The 26,600-nt window shown below is 41.1% G+C and overlaps 1 protein-coding gene across 4 annotated transcripts in view; it reads left to right on the top strand.

Moving 5' to 3' along the window:
- ATOSA (atos homolog A) overlaps positions 1 to 26,600 on the top strand; it is a 75,628-nt gene that overhangs the window by 31,346 nt on the left and 17,682 nt on the right. For 2 of the 4 annotated variants that reach the window (XR_008792605.1, XM_056115479.1), the window contains exons 1-6: positions 1,085 to 1,173; positions 18,458 to 18,642; positions 20,160 to 20,362; positions 20,603 to 20,728; positions 21,963 to 23,802; positions 26,133 to 26,249. Coding sequence is in view for 3 of the 4 variants with exons in the window: in XM_056115479.1 (XP_055971454.1) it covers positions 1,137 to 1,173; positions 18,458 to 18,642; positions 20,160 to 20,362; positions 20,603 to 20,728; positions 21,963 to 23,802; positions 26,133 to 26,249 (2,508 nt within the window). In the remaining variant the exon portion in view is untranslated. Of the gene's footprint in view, positions 1 to 1,084; positions 1,174 to 18,457; positions 18,643 to 20,159; positions 20,363 to 20,602; positions 20,729 to 21,962; positions 23,803 to 26,132; positions 26,250 to 26,600 lie in introns of those variants that run through there. The other 2 variants (XM_056115481.1, XM_056115480.1) reach the window with 1 other exon arrangement.

The following is a 26,600-nucleotide window of genomic DNA, read 5'->3' as shown; positions in this document are numbered from 1 at the left end:
TTAAAAGAGCTGTGTTAGGCACGATTGACATGTTTCAGTGGAAGCATACAAACAAAAAGGGTCCCATTGCTTTTAAAAGCTTGAAAAAAAATACTAATCCAATCTGTGTGGTATTCATCCTTTCTTAAATGAGGAAGTTTCCTGATTCTTTTTGTATATCTGTTTCTATTTGAGTTGACACCCCCAAGTCAGCTCTCTTAAATTGGGGAGGGGCTTTTGTTCTTCAAACTTGTAGAAGAGTATACACTGGTATGTTAAATCCAGCCCTTAATACCTAAAAACAAAATCTCAAATGCCTTTGTAGCTTCAAATAATTTTGTGAAAAAGGAAATAAATGAATTTGTCATTATGTAATGTAATAAGAAAGGTTTTAAAGCCAGTACCTAGTTAAATCTTTCCTTTTTGGCTGCCAAATCTTTCCTTTTTGCTCATTAGCTGGTTAACTTTCTTTTTTGAATCCTTTTCTAATCAATCTGTAACTTGAGTTTTCCTGGCCCTTTCAAGGCACTACATAAAATTAGACGGGGGTGTGCTGCCTTTGTGCCTGTCCTATTTTAAGTGATCGTTGTTTTCTAGGAATTTAAGGTTTGTTCTCAGCTAATTTGTTGCAAACTAATCTAGGCAGATGGAAAATGATGCTCTGATTGTTGTAAAGTTTTGTGTTTCAGAAGGTGGTCAAACATGATCTACTTGAAATGCAAAGTAACAAGCCGAATTCTTCCAGCACCGCTCTCCACCCCCCCCCCCCCTTTGTCCTCAGTTTCGTTTGAGAACGACTGAAATCAGTGTTTACCGTAGGAACTTTTCTCATCCTGTAGAGGCACCGGGAGGGAGACACATGTATTGTTGGCCCGTGCCCGAGGACTTTGTCACTGTGGTTCTGCTGTCGTTTCCTTTCAAGTCGCCTGAGCAGAGCCGAGTTGGTCAGAGCAAGGACAACAAGCCGAGCTGCCAAGTAGGCAGGAAGCAGTAGTGGCCGGGCGCGGCGGCCAATCAGCGGCGGGCGCTGTTGCTATGTGCGCGGTGTCTGCTGCCTTTGTGCAAGCCCGGCCGCAGGAGCACCCGCCGCTGCAGACAGCTGGGTCCCTCGGCCGGCGCTGACAGCCGGGACGCAACTCTGTACCCCGGGACTCAGCATGGTTTTCAGTGGAAACAAAGGGCTTCGCAGAGACGGTGTGTAACGAAGTATTTTCTAACGGCTTTAGATCTAAGCTTCCAGTTTTCTGTAGCTGGTGAACAGTTGCGGTGTTTGCTTTGCATGGACTGCTAAAAATAGGGCTAGAAATGATCTCACTTGGAAAAGCAGCGCATTTAGGGCATTTTCTCTATCTTCCGAGAAGCTGTCTTCACATCGCTTTAAAGATAGTTAAAATGCCCGCCTGAACAATGAGAAAAAGAAGATAAGAGACTGGAATCTGCTGTTTTCACTGGGGGGGGCGGGGGGGAGGGGGAGAGAAGATTAAAATGGGAATACCGGAAGAGAATGGGGATCAGCCGGATTAGCCAGAAGCATTGGCTCTCTTTGGGGGCTGTATTTTTGTTTTGTTTTGATTTTTCAAAACACTGCTTGAGATGCTTGATTTGGCTTGGTTTGGGGGTATTGTTCCGGCGCTACTCCTGTAGATAGTGCTCAGGGTCACTCGGGCGGTGTTCAGGGGCGCCGATGCCAAGCCCCTATGCAGTCCTGTGGGGCTCCGTCTGACCTGGCCTCCTGCTTGCAACGTGTACTCCGGCCCAGCCCGTTGAACACCCTCACTGCACTAGGAAGAAGTATTTCAAATAAATTTCACTTTTAAAACTGAAATCCATTGTTTTATGAATTTGACAGATTGTCAGAATTTAGTAAGAACATTGATACAGTTAAAGGAATTGATGTGTTGTTTTTTTTTAAAAGATTGCTGAAGATGCTGTCTTAAATTGTATGATCTCTTAGTTATTTGATCCATTTACTAGTTCTGTGCAGTTTCTACAAACGATGCAACAATCTAAGTAAAAATTCAGTATTGTTACAGTGCCCATGTAGAAGATTGAAAAAACAAAGGATTTAAAAGACAGCACATCAATAATGTTAAAATGGCATTTTAAAATTAAGACTGCAAAATTTAATCATTTCATGTCTGACTTAGTTAATACTGCACCTACAGTAAAATGTAATTGAGGCATTACTAATTCAGTATTTGTAATAATTAAAATAGATTTTAGGGATCTGCAAAAACAAGTTTATCTAATGAGTTATAGAATTAAGTTTTAATTCTTTTAAATAACATTTACTTACATTTTATTTTATGCTGTGAAGTTTTAAAATTTATGTAGTCAATTTATCTTTTACAGAAAGATTAATCTAATACAGAAAATTAGCAAATTACACATTTTATGTTTTTTTTCCTGCTTTCTTTTTTATGGGGGTGTAGGGGGTGGGAATATTCCCTGCTCTGTGCTCAGAAGTGACCCTTGGCTGTGCTCAGAGTACATTAGTGCAATGCAATCAAACCAGGTCAGCCGTGTGTAACGCAAGCACCTTTACCTCCTGTACTAGCTCCCTTTGCTCAATTAGCTTTACCTGATTGTATAAGTGGTTTCTTTTTTAACTCAAGTGATTTATATCTAATAAGTCTAACATGGATAATATACATTTATGCATTTAATGTTTTAGCTCTATTTCTTTCTTGGTTCTGTTGCTGTTTTGTTTTTGTCCCGTACTGTGCTTGCTCGGGGCTTACTCCTGGCTCTGTGCATGGGGATCTCTCCTGGCTGAGCTTCAGGCACCATATGTGGTGCTGGGTCAGTTGTGTGCAAGGCAGGTACATTATCCCCTGTTCTATCCCTCCAGCCAAGCAGCATTCTTGTTTTTTCCCAGGTTGTTAGGAATAGCCCAAAACTTAAAGTTAAGAGAGGCTCTCATAAAGATTATAGCCAGATAAAGCTGTTATTTCCTTGAGTATGGTGGCTTGCACTGTCTCATGCACTCATTTACAGAAGAGGAACTGTACGGGGGAGGGTGGTGAGCAAGGGGCAAGGGCAGGGGTGTGTTCCATGGACCAGCTTCAGTTAAGTATGAAGACTAGCCATATGCAAGTCAGTATGGTCATTCACAGTTTGGGAACTGTTATTCCTATCAGTTGTTCATTTTGTTTTAAACTATGGGCCAGAGAACAAAATTGTGGTTAAATCTGTCTGCGTACCTTTTCCTCTTGGTTTGTTAAGAATTAATAGACTTTCCAGGAGCAGGCTCTCTTCATTCATATGAAAAAACATGGAACATGCTGCAGAAGGAAAAGGAGCATGAGATCAGCAAGAAAGCTGGGCCTAGAGGTTTACTGCTCAATTATGCAAAACCTTTGCCGTCCGGTTGCTGGAGAAATCACCTTGGCAGAATACCTGCTTAACATGTGGACCCAGTTCCTAAGGATTCATTTGGGGGTCTGGGGAAATAACTCAGTGGTCAGAAGCATGTTTCCATGCCCAAGTACGCAGGCTGAATCCACGGCACCATTCATTTCCCCAACCTAGCCCCAGAGTTCCTGGAACACCGTCTGCCAGGCCGTATGGCATTGCTGCTCCAAGCATTGAAATATCACATAGCTGACTTTAGCCTTAGGCTCCATGAGCACTGTATGGGAGGTCCTCCCTTCCAAATAAGAGTCTTTTTCATTTTTGTTGTTTTGGGGTCTCCCAACTGTGCTTGGGGGCCACCAGGGCCATACCTGACTGTGCTTAGGAAGTATAAGGGCTATATATTGGGGTCAGGAGAACCTGTGGTTCCAGGGACTGAATTTAGGACCCCGAGCAAGTTAGAAACAGGCTCCACCTCTTTGAGCTGCCTCCTTGGCCCTAATTTTTTTTTTTTAAATTTTGGATCATCTGAAAAATTCTATTCACTCTCAAAACTTCAGTTAATACCTGATGTTTATGATCTGGTTAGCTATAGTAACATTGCTAGCATATTTTAACTCCTTGAATATTAACAGTGAAATTTTTATTGCCTTATTCTATGTCATGCATTCGGTTGGCTGTGCTGTTTTATAGTTGTCAGTAGAAAAGTGCTTTTTCTCAAAAATAATGGTTTTTCTTATTTTTATTTCTGGTCATTGGATAAAGAATAGCAAATGGAAGCTCTAGTGATTGCTCTCACAGATTCTATTTAAAGTAAAAGATTTCTACTTTGAAATCAAGTAATATATAATATCATTTATAGTTTTATTTTAAAATTCTGTAACAAAATAGTCTGTGAAGGGGTAACGGAGTTGGGTTTAGGGGGGTTGTGGGGGATTTGGACTCTTTAGTGCCCAGGCCTTACTCCTCTCTCTGTTCAGGGTTCTCCTGGCGGGAACATAATGCCATGCCAGGGATCAAACCAGGGTCATCCTGTACAGGGGAAGTACCTGTATTCTCTCTGGCTCCTGAGTTCTTTTTTCCTCTAAGCCTTCTGTAAAATCTTCTTTTATTATATTTACTTCTCACAAATGTCTGCTTCTTATATGTATGCTTTAAGTGTTGGAATTAGAGAGATAGTATGGGGGTAAGGCAGTTGCCTTGGTTGAAACTCTGGCACCATCTATGGTTCCCCAAGCCTTGCCAGGAGTGATCCCTGAGCAAAGTTAGGAGTAAGTCCTGAGTATTACTGGGTGTGTCCCAAAAAAACAAACCAAAACCCCAAAAAAGTGAGTGCAATATGAAATAGTGTTTCTTTGATTCTGCAGAAATTCCATTGCTGTTCACATTCTGTATCTAAAAACAATTTGCAAGTCATACATAATTGTGCTTCACATTTTGCACACAGTCGGGTATGGCCCAAAAACAAGACAAAACAAAAAAAATTGCCCTGTTTTCGTGTGTGTGTGTGTGTGTGTGTGTGTGTGTGTAAGTAAGTGTAACATACATGCTCACAGTTGCTAAACTAACTAGAATGGATAAATTCACTGCGATTTATCCATTATAAGAACTGGCTTTTCTTTTGAAATCCTTAGCTCGGATTGGGCCAAAAGTGAGGTTGTATTTGCCAGTCATAAATGATAAGGAGCAGGCCAACTACAAAATTAAATATTATCACATACATAATAAATGTAGTTGTCTTGAACTGTAAGAATTTTATATAGTTAGAGAGAGAAAGAGGGAAATTGTCTACCATAGAGGCAAGGGGAGGGGTGGAACAGGGGTGCGGTAGGGAGGGATACTGGGGACATTGGTGATAGAAAATGTACTCTGGTGGAGGGACGGGTGTTCAACGATTGTATGACTGATACTCAAACATGAAATCTTTGTAACTGTAGTTCATAAAAGAAAATTACGTTGTGTAAATGTGGTAGTACAGGGCTAAATTTTGAGAACTCTTCCAATAAAATGCTCTTATATCATGTTAATAAGTACAGAGAATTGCAGGTCCTTTTTAGCTAGCCATAGCATTTTAATTGCTCTGAGCTGTCATCATAATTTAATGGTTTTTTGAGAGGTAGATTTATCCTGGGTTCTTACATTGATTTTCATATTTTATTCAGGTTCTGATTGATTCCTTCAAAAGCATATTATTTAATTCTCAGTATACTTAAGGTAAAAGTTTAGCTTATTAAGAACTAGATAAAAGAAAATGTAAGAAAAATAAAAAGTAAAAGGGCAAGGGAAGTTAGATTAAAGGTTTGACATGCATGTTATGCATGTGGGAGACCTGTGTTTGGTACCAAGTTGGCAAGTTCCCTAAGCACCATAGGTGCTACCTCCGAGCATTACTAGCACTAAATAGCACCTAAGCACCCCTGAGTATTGCTCCAAAACAAACAAACAAACAAAAAAACTAAACAAACTAAGACAAGTTATTCTATTTTATCAACTTTAATATCAGTGGTACCGACCTAGTGTCATCTGCACTGGGTCCAAATGCTATTTGGCAACTGATATAGAAGATTGGGGAGCTGTTTAGAAATAGTGTCTTGATTTTACCTGATTATATTTCTTTATTATGTTCATTTGGGATGATGCATTTTTACTTTAAGCCAGTTTCTTCAAAAATGCATAGAAAAGAAAAAAAATGCATGGAAAAAGAATATTCAGTGACAGTGTCTTGTTTTGGAGTACTGATCCTTTTGAGAATCTGAAACTATCAACTCTTAGGAAAAATTACACATATATATGAACACACACACATATACTTTTGTTTTTAATAATATCCAGAGGTGGGCTGGATAGTACAGCAAGTATTGTACATACACTTGCCTTGCATGCAGCCAACCCAGGTTTGATCCCCAGCACTCCATATGTTCCCAGAGCTAGCCAGCAGTGATCCCACGTGCTGATTCAGAAGTAAGCCCTGAGCACTTCTAGGTATGGCCCAATAACAAAATACCCAGAGGTTCATAAATTCCATTGGATTAAAAGCTCTTGTCATTTTTTTGGGCTTTAGTCATAGTATATAAGTATTTTAAGAAATTGAATTTTTAAACAGACTTGTATAAGGATATCAGGATACGTTTATGAGCAAAGTGGTTAAGGTAGTGAGCATTGGATACTGTTATTTTGCTTTTAAGAAAATGTTAAAATGTTCCAGTTAATGCTATGCACTTTTGCAGGTAGATTTGCCCTAGGGATGCCCATGCTGACTCCTGGATTCCCTGGAGTGGATTCTTGTAGAGAATCTAACAAAAGAATTAGGTCTGAAATGCAGTGTCCAGGTCCTCAAGACCTATAGGACCTCTCCAAAGTGTCAGAATGAGATTAGGAAAAAACCTACAAAACACCTTCCTTGGCCCATTGGAGTTTCCTCCAGAAATTATTTGATAGGACAGGATCCTTGCTCTAGATATTTTTTCTCTGTATGTCTGTCTGTTTTATTGAATCACCGTGAGAAACACAGTTACAAAGTTGTGATTGAGTTTCAGTCATACGATGTTCCAACACCCATCCCTTCACCAGTGCACATTTCCCCACCTATGTCCCCAGTTTTTCCCCTGTCACCTCCTCCCCCCTCCCCAGCCTACCTCTATGGCAGGCACTTTTCTTCTTTCTTTCTCTCTCACTCTCTTTCTCTCTCTTTCCTTTTGGGCATTATGGTTTGCATTACAAGTACTGAAATGTTACATGTTTGTCCCTTTACCTAATTTCAGCCTTCAGCTCTTATCTAGAGGTTTCACTAACTTCTTGAGCCAATAGCTCAAATTTTTTGGCAGGGTAATTTCTCCATGAACTTGGTCCCAAGGTGATTCAGCCAGAGACAAGGCAATGATTTTGGAGTGTGAAAGTGAGCGGCTACTAGGGCTCTGTTTGGGTGGGCACTGGACTGACCTGCGCCCCCATTGGAGTGCCACAGTCATCCCAGCTGTAAGCAGGTTTCTGAATACATTTGACTGTTGGCTGATCTCTTTTGAGATTTATTTATGAGTCTCTGGAGCAGAGCCAGTAGATGGGCTTACATGGAATACTGGAGGTGGTCCCTGGATGTGACCTCTGGGACTTCTGCAAGTATACAGGGACATTGGGGAGGTAGCCTATCCCGACTTCAGCCAGACCTGGCGATTTCAGTTACAAAGACCCGTATACCTAAATTTTTTGCAGGTTAATTTCTCACAAACTTGGTCCCGCGATGATGGAGTCTGGCCAGAGGCATGGCGGTGATTTTGGAGTGTAGAAGGGAGCCACTGCTGGGACTTCTTTAGGGCAGGCACTGAGCTGAGACACCCTCACCTCATACAGTGTATGAGGTGAGGGTGTCCCAGATGTCTCAGCCATAAGTGGGTGTCCAGGACTTTTTTTTTATCTCTTTCGAGATTTAGTTTTGTGTCTCTGGAGCAGGACCAGTAGATGAGCTTACACAGCCACATATGTGGTCCTGTAACGCTCTACGCCCTGACAAGCAGGGACTTGCCCGTTGACAATTCCACATAACCAGATAACACTTGGCCAGAACCCCGGCATCCCACTGGCAGTCCTCATTGAATGTGTGTACCTTCACCTGTAATCGGTATCGCTCATCCTGCCACCCCACAGTCTGGGTGGGGTTGCAAGAAGGGGAGCCAGGACCAGGCTGGAGGATGCTCCCAAGCAGAGGGACTCCCTGACCTCATTGCTGCTACTCTCCACCTCCAAACCATGCACCGCCCCTGCATGGCCCAGTCCTGGACCCTCTTGCTCTGAATGTTATCTGGTTCCTTCTTTGTGCTAAGCAGAACAGCGACTGTATGTACTCAGTTCCTTAACTCCTAATTAAAAATGACTCTATTCCATTCACTTTTATTTCTATAAGAGTTTCAGATTTCATACATACGAACACACAGTGGAAACTATGAATGCTAAGAATACCTTGAACTCGGGTCATGCATGTGGTAGCAGGAATTTGAAAGGACAGTTTATTTCGGGGAATTAGCCTGTGTTGTAACCATATTCCCATGAGGTAAAATGCAAGACTAAATTAGGTTAAGCCTGAGGGTAATTTTGGAAAGTTATGTCCCTGTTATCTGGGATTAGTGAAGCTGGAACAAAACAAAACAGAACTAGAGTAGTGGATTGTTGCTTTTGACAGCATGGGGTCATCTGGGTGGGTAGCTGTCTCTAGAACTTGCACTTTTGAGAGACAGAGCCTTGATTCTTCTGTGAGAATGTTTTCTCATCCTTTTGTCCCATGGTTCTTTCTGCATGATACTTGGAAAAATAATAAGCACATGATCAGAAATATTCCCTTAAAGGACAGTGTTTTGTTTTTGCTTATTTTCACATCCTAGAACAGTGATTAGATGGTTTACGCAGAGTAATTTCATTGAAAAATGAAATTTAAAAGTTAGTGTAAAAAGTAAACGAGTGAAATATAAGCAGCTCAAGTTTGTTTTTTTTTGTTGTTGTTTGTTTTTTTTTTTGCTTTTTGGGTCACACCCGGCAATGCTCAGGGGTTACTCCTGGCTCTGCACTCAGGAATGACTCCTGGCGATGCTCAGGGGGACCATATGGGATGCTGGGAATCGAACCCGGGTCAAGCAGCTCAAGTTTGTACCCAAGCATCTGTGATGAAAATTCTGGCAGCCCAGACTTTCAGGAGGCAAACAAGAAGGCCCCCAGGAAATTTTCTTAGTCACACTGATTAGGTCTAGTTGGGTTTTTTTTTTTTCTGTTTAAAATATTCTAACTGTGGTAGCTTTTTCTGATGCCCAAGGCTGAATTCCCGCCTAAGCATTCACATGGCGTCTTAATCTATCCCAAAGATTCATCATTCCGCCAGGATTTAAACTATCCTCTCCATGAAGTCTCTTTCCTTGGACAGCAACAACAGCTTCTCCGTTGCCTTCTGGCAGAGAATTGAATTTTACTTGCATTTTTGTTATTGGATACTCTGCTCTTACTTTGTAACCGATATTTTAAATTACTTAAAATTTAGGGGTTTATTTTTTCCTAGAGTTTGAGTTGCCCCCAACTTATCACATACACAGTTTGTAGGTGGTGTAATGAATGATTTTTATTATTGCTTAAAACGACTATTTGAGGCCTAAAAATTAAGAATAATCAGTGTGGAAGTTAGGATTTACACACTGCCTGGTTGCGCTGGAAATTGCACACTTGGTGGTGACCTTAAGAATCACAAACTGCAATGCATTTGGGATCATACTGGCACATGGGCGGTGCTGGGGATCGAACACAGGCTTCCTGCAGCAGAACAGGCGCTCACACTCACTGTGTGCTTAAACTAGTTGAAATGACTTTTTGATTCACTACAATTTGAGGAAATCATTAATGAGCTGCTGATGTAGTTGAAGGTCAGAAATGTATGAGCATATGGAGAGTAGGATTACTCCCCTGATACGCAACAGTGAATGACCAACCTCTTTGCCACAAAGGGTTTCCACAGCAGCCTTTAAAAATATTTGTCTAGTGGGAGAGAAGGATTATAACAACTGAGGTGGGACTAGAAGGGGACTGCTGGAAACAGGAGACATTTTTGTACTTAGTAGAATATGCAGGGTCAGGTATTGTGAATTGGCTCTAGGAGAAAATGAGTATGTCAGTTTGAACAAAGCACCAGATAAGAGAGTAATGAGAGATATAGTCCAAGTAATCCTTCCTTCCTTCCTTCCTTCCTTCCTTCCTTCCTTCCTTCCTTCCTTCCTTCCCTCTTTCCCTCCCTCCCTCTCTCCCTCTCTCCTTTCCTCCTTTCCTCCTTTCCTCCCATCCCCCCTCCCCTCTCCTTCTCTGTTTTCCCTACTCTTAATACACCTAACTTCTTCATTGTAAATTGTCCCTACACATGAGAATTTACCTCTGCTTTCTCAGTTCTGTTACATGAGGTCAAGAGTCTGCCTTTATTCCATTATCTCATAGTTTGAGAATAGAGTATCTCTATCTTCTTTTGGATGGGTGGGAGAATTTCTTGGGCAATTTGGGAAGTTTTTTTATAGTTCCATACAAATTTCAGCTGTAATTTTTCTTTGTCATTGAAGTATGCCTTGGGAATTGTGATGGGGATAGCATTGAATCTGTCTAGTGCCCTGGGTAGTCATTTTATTTATTTGTTTATTTATTTATTTTGCTTATGGGGTCACACCCAGCGATGCACAGGGGTTACTCCTGGTTCATAGACTCAGGAATTACTCCTGGCCATGCTTGGGGGATCATATGGGATGCTGGGAATCAACCCGGCAAACACCCTACCCACTGTGCTATCACTCCAGCCCCCAGGGGTAGTCATTCTAATCATGTTAGTATGAAGGCTCTTTAAGGAGCTTTCACAAGCTTATATTAGCAAACTTTAGCAAGCTTATTTTAATTTTTTGTATTGTCATTAATATAAGTACTCTTTTAACTATATGTATTATTGAAAGTCATAAATATAAAATAATGTTATTTAGCTTAGTGGAACTTTTAATTTTTTTCTCAAAAAGTGTCATAATTGTTTTATTTCATTTTTGGTTTGGGGCAACACCCAGAAGTGCTCAGGGTTTACTCCTGGTTTTGCACTCATTGATCACTCTTGGTGGGCTTAGGGAACCATGTAGGACACCAGGGATTAAACCCAGGCCAGCCACATGCAAGGGTAAGTATCCTACTAACTGTATTATATCTCCAGCCCTAAGCCTCATAATTATTTTAGTTTATTTATTTTTGCAATTTGGGTCACACCCATTGATGCTCAAGGGGTTATTCCTGGCATTGTACTCAGAAATTAATCCTGGCATTGCTTGGGGTTCATATGAGATGCAGAGGTCAAACCCAGGTCAGCCACATGCAAGGCAAATGTCCTACCCAGTGTACTATTGCTCCAGCCCTCATAATTATTTTAATTACTATAGACTATTCCATAATACAGAGATCTTTTAAACCGTTTACCATAGGTTATTCAAACAAATTTCTCTAACTTGTCTCTTATTATAGCTATAACATGAATTTTCAGTATGTCTTTAATTGAGATAAACTAATGTACATGAGTATATAAATGCACTTTAGGGGTACAGTTTCACACCTCCTCAAAATATGTGTTATCACACTGGGCAGGATAGTACAGCTAGTAAGGTGCTTACCTTTTACTAGCTGACACAGGTTAACCAGCATCCCATATGGTCTCCAGAGCATAGCCAGGAACGATTCCTGAGTGCAGAGCTAGGAGTAACCCCTGAGCATTGCCAGATATGCTGCCCCCCTCCAAAAAAAAAGTATTACCATGCCACAACCAGTATCAGTATATCAATACTACTACACCACGGTCTTCAGAGTAGTTTTAATGTTTATTCCTTTGATTTTTAACGTCCTCTCTAGAGAAATTGAATATTCACTGCTACATGTTTACTTTTATTTTTGCCTCATATAAATTCATTTTCTTTTCCTTTTTTCCTTCCTTCCTTTCTTTGCTTCCACATACAGCGTTGCTCAGGTGTTGCATAACATCGGTTTGTCCTTGCTCCTCCTGTAGGGAGTTTAGGTTTATTGAGCTACTCCCACCTCAGTGCTACTGAGGGAAACCCAGTTCCATCAGGCACTCCTAATTCTATAGTGCTTTTCTCTTTCCTTTATGTTGATGCTATGCTTTTTAACATGAGGGTTCATTGACTCGAATAATATTTATTCCCAGGCATCCATCATATTTACTTCACTTAAGCCTCAGTTTCCCTTAACACCCCCAAAAGGAGGGTCTCAGCAAAGGACTTGCATGGACCCAGGACAAGCCACAAGCTACCGTGGCATCACAGAGTGTCAGGCTGAGCTCCATAAGAAGTATAAACAGTTAAAAGCATGCTCATGGAACAGACTCTGCCATGACCCAAAAGGAAGTAACTGGATAAGGACCCTGCTGGGGTTAGGAAAGACTAACCTGGCCTGAGGACTGTGGTCTGGGATATATGTCGAGAGGTGCCCATGAAGAGCCACTCTTTAAGCTTGCTATATATCTTACTGTGTTCATACAAAATGACTAGAAATATTAGTATCTAATAGGATTGATTAAATAGATTACTACTAAGGATAGGAGAAAGCAGTATACCCTTAGATGGGCCCTTGAGCAGATCTCCTAATAATCTAGAGTGTTGAACCCCCGGATGGAATTTTGTCTTTGAGTTAATCCCCTAGAACTTCTTCCCCTGAAGGAGGAGTATTACATCTATTTATTGTTATAATGATGTTCAACCACGTCTATGTGTACCCCACCCTTCACGATTTTTATATAACTACTCTGTAAAGAGAGAATAAACGGTCACTGGTTACCAGCCAGCCTGTGGCCCGTTTTTTCGTTTGTTCAAGTGTGGGCCAGTGTGGGGAGATGGCTCTTGGCCACAGAGTGCAGGAGTTGCGAACCCACACTTTGAACTCACAGCTGACATACCCAGGGTGGAGGGGAGCATGAATCACCAACCGGTGTGTACCTAAAGGGAAGGGCTGAGTTTGGTGGGTCCCATTTACAGAGGTGGGTGGAATACCAGATTTCAGGGTACTGGGGACTTAAAAATCCTAACCATATCCTCCACTCGGAGAAGAATGGCATAGTACATCTTTTGGGGTGCTGGGAGTTAGAACCCTAGCTGTACCCCCACACTACTGTGGGTCAGAATCAGGGCTGCCCCAGGCTCTTCCCAGTGTATTTTGAGCCAGACTGAATGGGCTGAGCCATTTACGGATTAGATTCCGCTTCTCCCGCAGAATGGAAGACTGCATCTCCTGAGACCAAACCCCGCTTTAAAGTTGTTTATAAAATAAACCCGTGGTTCCCGGATGAAGGGACTCTAGAGACCAAGGTTTGGAAATAAGGAAAATGTCTACATAGCATCTAAGGAGGGGATTCGGATTCTCATGGAATTCGGGGTTACATGGGAGATTGTTAATTCTCTTCTCCAGTTCAGGGAAAGTATAGTTGAGAAAGGGGAGAATATTAGGGATAAGATGCCCTCAGCTCCTCTCATATTCAGTCCCCAAAAGAGACTCATTGCTCAATGCTTGACCCCCCCCCCCCCCATACGCAAGCCCCAAAGAAGCTCAGTGTGTTTCCAGTGGAAACTCGTTCTCAAAGTAGAAATCTTTCTGAGGCTGGTGAATTAATGTTCTCTACTGATGTCAAACTGGAGAGACCCCCATCTCCTCCATATGACCCCACTTGCAGTACATCAGATCAAAATGATGTGTATGAAGGGCCAGCCGTCACCTCCTCAGATTCTGAGTCCCGGAGCGGCATGGTAGAGAAGGCTTCCCACAGAGGGAGCACCTCACAGCCACGTGTGATGCACTCCCACTCCTGATGGAAACTTACAGCAGAGACCTCTAGACCATAAATGGTTGATTCCACCCAAACTGCACAAACTCCATGTCTTTTTCCCTGGTCCAACTGGAGGAAAATCAGCCTCCCCCTTATGAGGGGTTAAGAATGGATTCACTCAGTCATTTCAAAAAGGCCTGTGCCTGGTGTAGACGTACATCTTCATCCTGTAAGGAATATCTTAGAGGCTGGAGTAAAAGTACCCATTGGGTACCCCAACATTTTCATGTGGTCGCTAAAAAGTGCTTATGCCCTTCTCAGTACTTGCAGTAGAGGATCCGGTTCAGTGATGAGGCCAAGGCAAAACTTCTTGGCCCAGATCATTCTGGGTGAAAATTTTCAGGGATCAAATTGACTTATGAGATGTTAGTAGATGAAGGGAAATGGCAGGACCCAAAAAGCAAGTCACCTTGCCTCATGCTGTTTTTGCTCATGTCCACGAGGCAGTCCTATGCCTGGGAAAAGATTGATGCAGGTGCCAAATTTAAGGGAAACTATACAAAATTTGTTCAGGGAGCCTTAGAACAATATACAGACTTTATAGGGAGGTTGACAGAGGCTATTGAGAGGCAGTTTAAGGGTAAGGAAACTCAGGAGCACCTGTCGAAACAATTGGCTTTTGAAAATTCTAACGAGGTCTGCCAAGCTGTTCTTTGCCTCACTAAGGAGGAGGAGGAAGACATAGAAGAGGAGGAGGACATAATGGGGTTCATGAAGGCGTGTCGTAATGTTGGTTCTGTTAAACATCAGGCACAGATGAAAGCTGCTGAGGCCTGTGCAGTACAGAGACAGGCTCAGAATAAATGTCCCAATTGTGGCAAGTCAGTCCATTTTTGAAAAGATTGTGAGGAACCTCACGGCCATGCTTCCTTGAAAGTACCACCTGGGCCCTGTCCACAGCATCAGAGGAAAGCACCACCTGTCCCCGGTGTAAGAGGGGAAACACATGGGCCAGGGACTGCCATGTCAGGTTTGATGCCACAGGTAACCCAATCCCGGGAAAGCAACCAACCTGTGGCCCCATTCCTTCCTTCCCCATTTTTTTGTCGCTGTCAACCAGCCGGGGGCACCAAACGTATCCACGTTTTGAATTCACTCTCAGGGCTTACTCCTCCTCACACTTTGTTTCTGGGATCACTCCTGGCTTCACTCAGGGGACCGTATGCAGTGCTGGGGATCAAAGTGGGTCGTGCCTGTGCAAGACAAGCCCACAAACCCTTCACTGTCGCTCTGGCCCCATATTTTGTTAGTTTTTAAGAAATATCTAGAAAAGCAAAATTTTGGTAGTCCTCTAGTTTTTGTGTGTGTTTCGTTAAGCACATACACTTTAAAATGTATATATATATATATATTAGAGATTTTTTTCCTTTTTCCACTCAAGTTTTGAATTTTGGGTTAAAATTTAGAGAAGTAGTACATGGTGTTTTGCAAAAACAGTACAAACTAGTAATTCTCCAATACCTTTTCCTATGTCTTTGTCTAGGACTAAATATGTACGTTTTTGTGCATCCCCACTCTTTTCCCTATTCTCATATAAGCATACATAACATAAAATATCTTAAGAATTTTTTTTAAGTAAAAATGGGATCAGACTTTCTAAACTTAATCTTTTCATGCAGCATTGTCCCTGAATATCTCCTGTAGAGGCATACAGATCTCTGCTTCATTTTTGAGCTTTAGTGAAGTATTTCATCGTAAATTTTATCATTTAGGCTTTTCTTATTATATTCATTTACTATATTTTATGTTTATTATTTATATTGTATTATACATGTTGATAGAGGAATTGTTATGTTAGTGTTTTCAATTTTTTTGTTAATAAAGACACACACATCTAAATTCATACTGTAAACCAGGATGCCTTGTTAAATTTGAATATCAAACAATTTTTTTTCTTTAGCTCAAGAACTTCATACTTAGTGGCAGAGTAAGGACTTCATGTGTTCCAGGCATGTACTCTGCCACTGAGCTACATTTCTTGTCTCTGTAACTATTTTTAGAGAATTTTATTAGGAAAAGTCACGTGTTAAATGTGGTGGGGGGGTGCTTGAGCACTGGTAGAGTGGGTAGGATGCTTGCCATCCATACGACCAACTCAGGTTTGATCCCTGCCACCCCATACAGTTTTCTGAGTCCCCCAGGAATGATCCCTGAGCACAGAGCTAGGAGCAAATCTTGACCATGGCTAGGTGTGGCCCAAAAGCAAAACCAAAAAAAAAAATCTGGAGAGAGGCTGTCAAATCCCCAGAATGTTCGCAGATAAACACTTCTACCTCTGCTACACATGAGTATAACAGTGCGTATTTGCATTTATAACTGAAAATGTAACTCCAGTGTACATATGCTAAAGTAGGGTTTTGCCTGTTTGTCATTGTACTGTGTAAGATTTGCCTTGGTGGATATCCTCCTTTTCTCCTCACTTTTTTGGTCTTTAACTTCCAGCTAGAGTAGTGGTTTTCCATCCTAATTGCCCATTAGAATTAGTGCAGAAACTGTTAGAATAATCTAATTCCCGGTTTTAACGGGTCTTTAACTTTTGTTTCTAAATTGTTTTGTTTCTTGGTTGTTGTTTTAGTTTTGTTTTGCTTTGGAGGCCATGTCCAAGGTTCTCATTGACCATTCCTGGCAGTGTGCTCTAAGGTTGGTCTAGAGAGTTCTGAGGAGGTTGTATTGTGCTGGGGAGCAAAGTTGGGCCTCCTGTATGCAACATATAACTTCAATCTGTGCAGTATCTCCTGCCCTATTTGTGTGTGTGTGTGTGTGTGTGTGTGTGTGTTTGTATGTTTCAGTTCTCCAGATTGTTCTTCATGCAATCAGGATTCAAAAACAAATCATTGTAGAACTATTTAAAATTTCTACTAAAAAATGGCTTATTGAGAAACAATAAAACTGTAGGTAGGATATAATAGGACAGAATGTTTGCTGCATGTTGGAGTTCTGGGTTCAGTCCCTGGCATCACTTGGTTCTACCACTGAAGTATGAGCCCCAAGCACCAAATACTGCCATGTGTGACCCAAACCAAATGGATAAATATCTGCCATGTAAACATAAAACTATAAATATCCAATTTTATTTCAGCGTATTTTATCAGCACCACGCTCTAACCAACTGAGCTAACTGGCCAGCCTGTTTCAGCGTATTTTATAATACAAATTTACTTCAACAAATAGTACATGTTTTAGGATATTTTTAAATTTTGATCTGTAGTTTGATTAGGGCTGGAGTGATAGCACAGCGGGTAGGGCATTTGCTTTGCACGCAGCCAACATGGGTTCAATTCCTCCGCCCCTCTTGTAGAGCCGGGCAAGCTACATAGAGTATCTCGCCCGCACAGCAAAGCCTGGCAAGCTCCCCGTGACAGATTCGATATATGCCAAAAACAGTAACAAGAAGTCTCACAATGAAGATGTTACTGGTGCCCACTCGAGCGAATCGATGAACAATGGGAGAACAGTTCTAAAGTGCAGTGCAGTTCTTTCATTCTGTTATTAAATATCCTTGAATATTGGATAATAGTGGTTTGTCCTTGCTCCTCTTACAGGAACTTAGGTTTTTTGAGTTGCACCCATCACAGTGCTTCTGAGGCACACCCAATCCCGTCTCGCATTCCTAATCCTATCTTGCTTCTCTTCTTTCCTTTATGCCCTTTGCATAGTTTAGCAATGGCCTTTTTTGTATAGACACAGGAAAACAGTTCTTGCTATGCTTTTGTAACATGGGAGTTTATTGACTTGAATAATATTTACTCCTGGGCATACATCTTTCAGTTGCCCTTAACACCCCCAAAGAGGGTCCCAGCAAAGGACTTGCATGGACCCAGGGCAAGCCACAAGCTACCCTGACATCACAAAGCGTCAAGCTGAGCTCTATAAGAAGTATAAACAGTTAAGAGCATGCTCATGGAACAAACTCTGTCATGACCCAAAAGGAAGTAACTGGATAAGAACCTTGCTGGGGTTAGGAAAGACTAAGCTGGCCTGAGGACTGTAGTCTGTGATATATGGTGAGAGGTGCCCATGAAGAGACATTCTTTAAGCTTGCTATATATCTTACTGTGTTCATACAAAATGACTAGAAATATTAGTATCCAATCTGATTAAATGGATTACTAGCTAAAAGGCTAGAAGAAAGCAGTCCACCCTCAGATGGAATCCTGCCTTTGAGCGCCCCACCCTTGAGCGGATCTCCTAGTAATCTAGAGTGCTAAACCCCCATATTTTGTCCTTGAGTTAATCTCCTAGAAGAATTTCCCCTGAAGCAGAGTTGTTGTCTATTTGTTGTTAAGATAATGTTCAACTACACCTATGTGTACCCCAACCCTTCACGATTTCTATAAAACTAATGCTTTGAGACTTGAATAAAAGGTCACCGATTACCAACCAGCCTGTGACCCCATTCCTTCGTTTGTCGGCCTGGGGAGGTGGTTCTCGGCCACCAAATCCACCCAGGCTTGAACTCACATTCACATTGAATGTAATATGGAATGTAGCATTCATTTTTTTTTCTTTTTGGGTCATACCCAGTGATGCACAGGGGTTACTCCTGGCTCTGCACTCAGGAATTACCCCTGGCAGTGCTCAGAGGACCATGTGGGATGCTGGGAATCGAACCCGGTTGGCCATGTAAAAGGCAAATGCCCTACCCGCTGTGCTATTTCTCCAACCCCAACATTCATTATTTTGGGCATAAAAGCCAAGTTCTTACTGAGAGTACATCAAAAGGAGACCTTTCTTTTCTTTCTCAAACTATAGATACTCTGGATGAATATTTTGAATATGATGCAGAAGAGTTCTTGGTGTCTTTGGCCTTGCTGATCACAGAAGGACGGACTCCTGAGTGCTCGGTGAAGGGTCGCACGGAGAGTTCCCACTGCCCCCCAGCACAGGCCTGTCACCCAGTAGCTACCAAACATGAGTGTAGCGACAAGCTGGCCCAGGTGAGTTTTGTATTGAATACTTTTTATTTATCTTTATGGAAAATAGTTTCAATGTTACTGCCACCTTTGTTTCATCAAAATAATGTTCATATTTAAATATATTTAAATTGCTCACGGCCATAAAGGAAAAAAATCTTAAACCGTACTAGTAACTTTGGCCCTTCAGCAAGGGACCAGAGATAGGTATAGGTCTGCACATATAAGAAGGCACGCTGATGTCTCATACCCGCCTTCCCACAAACAAGAGTTAAGCTCATCTTTGCTACTGTGACTTCGCTTTATTTTTAGGGTCTCAGTTCTAGACTCATCAACTATATTTTCTTATTTTTTTAGTAGGTTGATGTTCATAGTTACTTTCCGTACACGAATTAGGTTTCTACTTATATTCCTTTTTTTAAAGTGGAAGGACACTTTTTGTTATCACCTTACTGTTTTTGTATAATACTGGTAAAAATATTTGACAGGTAGTTTGTGATCAGCAGTTTCTTCCCGTCAGCTTCTTAAATATATTTCTTTTGGGTGTTGGTCGGCCAGCTGGTTGGTTTGGCTTGATTTGAGGGACACTCCTGGTGTTGCTCAGGTACTTTTTCTGGCTCATTGGTGATGCCTAGGGGACCACTCGTAGTGCTGAGGATTCAAACCAGGATTCTGTGTATGTAGTGCAAGTGTCTTAAGCTCTATACTTTCTCTCCAGAACCTTCTTAAATATATTACAAAGTTAAAAATCTTAAGGAGCGGGAGAGAATATAGTGATTAGGCATTTGCCTTGTATGCGGTCAATTCAGTTTCCATCTCCAGCACCACATCTGGTTCCCTGAGCACTGGCAGGGGTGTCCCCTGAACAGAGTCAGGAGTAGCCCCTGACCACCCATTGATACGGCCCAACCCATCAACCCCTTCTTAAAATACTAATATTTTTGCACAGATAATGAAGTAATCTGGTTATACTAATGAGTTCATAACGCTTATAATCTACTCATAAAAAAATAAATGAAATAAGTTTTTTATATTTTTGTCTTCTTTTGAACTGTTTTCTACTGTAATAATGATGAAATTAGCAAACAAGGCAGGGTTTGGCCAACCCTGAGGTCTGTAAGACATTGCATACAGCAGTTTTTTTCTACAAGCTAAAGCAAAGATATTCCTACCTTAAAAAAAATTTCATCGCTTGTAACTGTATCTCACAGTGATTCAATAAAAAAAGGAAAAGAAAATTTGCATCATAAATGTTAAGGAATAATCGTCACACTCTAGCACTTGCTGTGTTATTACATTATTTAAATCAGTGCTAGCACTGCAGGTTGTGTTAATAAACCACATTCAAGTGTGTGAGTTACCTGTGGTATGCACCTCCGACCACATGTTAATGAGGAAACCTAAATAAACCAGCCTGAACAAAGATCCGCAGTACATGACACATTTCTCATACAGATGCATTACAATTACAGTTTTCCACTTTAAATGTAAAATTGAGTGAGTTACTGAGATGATATGTTTCCATCGGTTTTCTGTTTAAGTGTCGCCAAGCCAGACGGACCAGGTCTGAAGTCACACTGTTGTGGAAGAACAACCTTCCCGTCATGGTGGAGGTCATGCTGCTGCCAGACTGCTGCTACAGTGACGAAGGGCCCACCATGGAAGGGCTCGACCTCAATGACCCTGCCATCAAGCAAGATGCCTTGCTGTTGGAAAGATGGATTCTGGAGCCAGTTCCTCGACAGTGAGTTGTTGTGTTCGAAGTTGTTCTGGGTCAAACGGGTTTTGCAATACTTTCTATATATTTTAATAGTACTACTTTGAATCTTTCAATACAGTAAAATTTAAATATTGAGTACCTGGGTGATTTTAGGTGACACTATTAAATGTTGTCAGATGCTCTTGAAAACAATATTTATTTTGGCATATGTCTTTCTAAAATTCAGTTATTGTACTCAATTATGCTCTTTTTTATTTCCCTTAGGAATGGCGATCGATTTATTGAAGAGAAGACACTTTTATTGGCTGTTCGCTCGTTTGTGTTTTTTTCTCAATTAAGTGCTTGGCTGAGTGTTTCTCATGGTGCTATTCCACGAAATATTCTCTACAGGTATATATAAGGGGAAAGAACAGCAACCAAACAAATTGCATATTCATCTGCCCTGGTTACTGAGTCATATTTTTTCACCAGTTAAATAGTATATTTCTTCTATTCTAAATCTAAGTAGAGAAAATTGAAATTTTTCTAAAAAAATCTAGTATGAAACAATTTAATCAAACTGAATTTCACTTCTTATGCTAAATTTGGTATAGTTTTCAGTGAACTCTTAAGCTTGTTTTAAAGAACCAGGAATAGTTTTAAGGTTTGCCATGGGAAATTGTAAAGTCAGTTTCAGAATGGCCACATAGACTTAATTTTGGGCATCTTATTATCATTTTAGCTTGACATCATAAATATCAAGATTAACTAATTTGCTACTTACACAGGTGTCCTTGAGATATATAGTATCCACTAATCACCTTCTACAAGAAAAGTAGATCCTTTTAGTAGTAAACCCAAAATTCTTTTTTCTATTTTGATAAATTTTTAATTATAACATTCTTGAACTTTACTCCTCATGTATTCTGGTATCTATTATAGGGAGGGAGAGTTTGTGTCACACCCCGTGTTGCTCAGGGCAGTGTTTGAGGAATCGAACTAGGCTCAAGAGCAGGCAAGGCAAGATTCTTAACCCCAGTGCTGTCACTCCATCCTTGTTCTGGTTTTCCTTCCTCTCACTTGATCTCTGGCACCACAGGGTCCCCAGAGCACTGCTGGAACGACCCCCAAGCACAGAGCTAGGAGGTTTCCAGTATGTCTGGGTGTGACCTAGAATTGCCCCCTCACCCCCACCACCACACCCAAGGCAAAAAAGAAGATAATCTTGGGCCATAAACATAATTCAGAGGGTTGGAGCACATGCCTGATGTGCACAAAGCCACGAGTTCTATCTTCAGAACTGACTGCTTCTCACCCCAGTACCACTGGGTTGGGGTCCCAGTGACTCAGCACTAGTGTACAATCTGCTCTAACTACACTTGTGTAGAGACAGTAGTACTCCCTGAGCATTTTTAGATACTTCCCCGTCACCAATAATAATAATTATTAATATTTGTCTGTTATTTAACATGATGTTTAAGAATCTATTAAACTACTTTTGTTGGTTTTATCAAAATGATGTCTAAAAATAAGACCTCAGTAGTAATGAATATAAACTGATAATAGGTAACAGTTGAACGTGTAAAATAATATTTGATGATGATGTAAATCATATAACCCATTCAGTGTTCTTTTGTCATTCTAGAATCAGTGCTGCTGACGTTGACCTACAGTGGAGTTTTTCACAGACTCCAATTGAACATGTGTTTCCTGTTCCTAACGTTTCTCACAATGTGGCCTTGAAAGTCAGCGTTCAGTCCCTACCCAGACAATCAAATTACCCAATTTTGACCTGTAGTATTCACACTAACATTGGCCTTTATGAGAGCAGAGTTCACGAGCATGAACTTAAAACTCTTCAGCACCGCGTTTCTAATGAGGCAGAGCAATGTAGTACAAATAGCTCGCAGCGTCTGTGTAGCAAACAAACATGGACCATGGCACCTGAGAGTGTTTCACATGCCAGGAGAGGCACAACTCCAGAATATACTGCAGCTGTCAAGATTACCAGAGCCTGTCCAGGCGCGGGCAGTAAATCTGACTATGGAACATCACAAGCCAGTGTGCTGGGCTTCAGTGGTGTAGGAGATAAAAAGTCACATGAAACATCAGTGAGAACTTTAAAATCATTCTCAGTGACTGATTCCAGTGTCCCTAGCTTGCAGGGTTCCTGGCAGCCAGTTGGGGACGCTGATCCTTTAATAGGTACTTTAATTCAGGATCGACAAGAAGTTATTGCAAGAATTGCTCAGCATTTGATTCATTGTGATCCGAGCTCTTCCCATGCTTCTGGAAATCCATTTAATATTCAGGAGTCTAGTTCTCTTCATGCAAAACTTTTCCGAGTTTCCCAAGACAATGAAAATGTGAGAAAATGTAAAGAAGCTTTGTCTGTCACTTTTGGTCATCCAGAACTTTCCTCCTCAGAAGACACCACCAGTGAGGGGAAGATTAGAGTAAAACAAGAAACCTCTCAAAACGACACTTGCATTTCTAACGGGCCTTGCTCTCGGCAGTATGTGAGTGAGACGAATCCTCTGATAGGTTCTCTACTCCAGGAGAGACAAGACGTCATCGCACGGATTGCCCAGCACTTGGAGCACATTGACCCAACCGCGTCACATCTGCCCCGGAAGGCACTCGGCACCCTCGACTCCCGCTTGGTCCCTTCCAAAGTATTTAGGAGTTCCTATGAAGACAAAAATTTGTTGAAGAAAAACAAGTGTGACACCCCTTTTTTCATCTCTAGTACTAAGTTTTCCTTGTTAGAAGACAGCAGTGAAGGGGAAAACATAATACCTAGTAAACCTTTTCATTCCTTCAAATGCAACAGTACTGACAAGGCCTCTTTTAAACCCCACATAAGACAAAATCCACATCAGGAAAGTCCTAGTGAAATCATCCAAAGCACGTTTCAAGAGACACATGACAATGCCTGTAATTTATCAACTCCCTCAAATATACCTCATTACAAAGAGAATAACTTAGAGTTGACAATCAAATCAGAAAATATACTTTCTGAGTGTCAGTTTAAGGAAAAAGAAGTTAGCAGTGGAATCAATAAACAGTATTCAAATTGCAACAGTATTGACAGAGAGATTTGCACAAATAAGTATAAGGAAAAAATAATAGAAAAAGAAAATTGTAATACAGACTCTAACAATCACCAATTTGATCATACAAAGCAAACTGACTCGAAAGTAAAAGTTAATAGATTGGAAATGACTGGATATTTGAACAAAGATGAAAATAAGTGTTCAAACAAAGACTCAAAAAGACCTAAGACATGTGAACAAAAGACTCAGCTTCATAGTATAGAAAATTATCTCAAAGACAATGAAAGCGTCAAATGTAAAAAGCAAGACTTATTAAAAAGCAAACAAGATAAGAAGGAAGATTCAATTGATGAAAATTCTCAAAGCAGTCCTCAGACTAAGAGTGTAAAAAACAGTTTGTCTTCCTGTGAACAACTGAAAAATACAGAGGTAATATCTAGTATCTGAAATTCTCAAACATTTCTTGTGATTTGAATTTGTTTATAGGTGATAAGTTATATAGGGCCAATGTATTTATTTTCTATAGATTGAACATATAATTTATGTTTGTTCAGTTTAAGCCTGCTATAGAACTAGCTTTATTATCCCTGTAAGTAACAAGGATATTTAACCTTTGTAAGTAACCCACTGACAAATAAAGGCTATATAAACAGGCAATCACCTGGCTTAAAAACTAGGGAGTAAAATCTTTCTAAACCGCCAGTATGAAAATTTTTTTGGCTAGTAAGTCAGGCTGGAGCAATAGCACAGCGGGTAGGGCATTTGCCTTGCACGCGACCGACCTGGCTGACCTAGGTTCAAGTACTCCACCCCTGTCGGAAAGCCCAGCAAGCTACCGAGAGTATCTCTCCCGCACGGCAAAGCATGGCAAGCTACCCGTGACATATTCGATATGCCAAACACAGTAACAAGAAGTCCCACAATGGAGACGTTACTGGGCCTGCTGGAGCAAATGAACAATGGGAGGACAGTGACAGTGGCTAGTAAGTCTAATAGGTCAAACTAGGTGGCACTGTAGCATAGCGACAGAGCATGTGATTTGTGTGTGTGAGGGTCTGGGTTCTATTCCTGCCCCCTCCCTCACACACACAAAAAAAGAATCAAACATTTCCTTACTAGATGCTCAATCCTGAGAATTTATAGTTATGACTGTATATTGATGTAGGGTAAATAGGTTTGTCCTTCCTCCCTTGCCACAGGGAGTTTAGGTTTATCGGGTTATACCCATCACAGTGCTCCCATTCCTCTGTTTATCTGTAAATTCTTCTCTGTGCTCTCCTCCCCAGCCAGTTAATCACCTCTTCCCCCGAATCAGATTCTGTTAACTTGTAAGATCAGATCCTTCTAAGGACACTGAACTTGTATTGTAAGTTATGTCTTTTGCATAGTTTACCTTAAAGCAATGTCCTTTCTGTATGGACACAGGAAGACAGTTAATATTATGCTTTGTAACTTGGGAGTTCATTGACTCTGAATAACACTTACTCCTGGGCATCTGCTTTCTCGACTCAGTTGCCCTCCTAGCACCCCAGAAGCAGGGTCCCGACAAGGGACTGAACGGACCCAAGGCAAGCTGTGAGCTACCCTGGCCAGCTACCCTGGCCAAAGCACCACAATACTCAACTATAAGTTGAAGGCATGATCGTGGACAAATGCTGTCATGATCCAAAAGTAACGAGACTAGGACCTTGCTGGGGTTAGTCCTCACTGTCCCAAGGACTGTGGTCTGGAATATATAGTGAGATTTCCTTAGAAAGAGCCAAGCCTAAAGTTTATATTTCTTACTGTGCTCATACAGAATGACATTGCTAGAAATAATAGAAGTAGATTTACTACAACTTTTTAAGTGGATTACTAGCTGAGGAGAGAAGAAAGCGACACACCCTTGTTGGGATCCCAACCTTGAATAATCTCTGTAGATGAGATTTTATCCTTGAGTTAATCTCCTGGAGGAGTGTTCTTACCCCTCTTTGTTGATTTGTTAATGTTCAACCCACCTTTGTGTCACCACCCTACATGATTGCTGTATAAGCTAAGACTGTAAGAGCGGAGGGGGCAGAGTCAGATCCAGATGCCGGAAGGAGAATGAAAGGGGCTCAGGCTCGAGAGAGAGAAGCAGAAAGGGAGTGGAGATTGGAATATAAACTACAGTTGATTCGTACCAGCCTGGCCCTCGTTTCCTCCTTCGCCTAACGATCGCCGGCTGTCGGCCTCCCCGGGGTGGGGGAAGCGGCCTGAGACCACCGAACACAGAGCGCTGCTGGCCTTTTGAAAACACACATATTGAGACGATTGTACTCCGTGCTTATCTCCCAGAAGAGATGCCATGATCACAAAGGTAGTTTCTCCATAACAAGGCTTCTCCATTGCACCCTTGATATGCTGACCGTCACTGTGAGTTCCCTCAAATGTGGGAAACGAGTGCATAATTTGGCAGTGGGGACTGTCTTTATGCATCTCATGACCCCCGAAAAAGACTGTTGTATTTGAATATATATATTTTTAAGAAAATTTGGTTTAAATTAAAAAAATAATTTGAAAAAGAGGGAAAATTTGAGTTTATTCAGTACCTTAGAAAATCTCATAATTAGTAAACCTTGACCATATTTCCAGGCATAGTCTAACTGCCCCCCTGACCCTGAAAAAAAAACTTCATTGTTTTCTGATTCGACTGTATGTATGTGTATGTATAGACATATTTTAAATTAAATATCACATATTTTAATTAAATATTGAAGTCTAATTTTTTTTCCTAACAGAGGACTGCACTGCTGAAACATTCAAGTGTCTGGCAGAAACACAATTTTCATTCCTTGGATGGAACTTCTACGAGGGCCTTTCATCCTCGAACAGGATTGCCTCTTCTTTCAAGCCCTGTAAGTGATTCCTCTCCCGTCCCAAGTTCAGAACTTGCAAGCATCTTAAATGTTTGCAAATTCTTTTAATCCAAAATTTAATTGAAAAAAATGCAAATACTTTTGAAATAAATTTCCCATTGGAAAACTTTTTTACGTATTCAACAGCGAGATTTTAATATGAAAAAGGAAGACAAATCAAATGAAGATGATTGTATTGTAGAATAACATTTTTCTGAGATTCTTTAATTTAGCATTTGGTACTAAGTGATGAGAAAATGCCTGGTGTCAAGTGAACTTGCTATAAATACACCGGCACTGGGCACTGGAGCTGGGCCACGTCACCAGCCAGACCAAATTCATGACTTTTGT

This window comes from Sorex fumeus, unplaced genomic scaffold (genome assembly GCF_029834395.1).
Source record: "Sorex fumeus unplaced genomic scaffold, SorFum_2.1 ptg000029l, whole genome shotgun sequence".
NCBI lineage: Eukaryota > Metazoa > Chordata > Mammalia > Eulipotyphla > Soricidae > Sorex > Sorex fumeus.
Note: the sequence above shows the minus strand (reverse complement) of the source record. Positions and strands in the feature narration are given on the sequence as shown.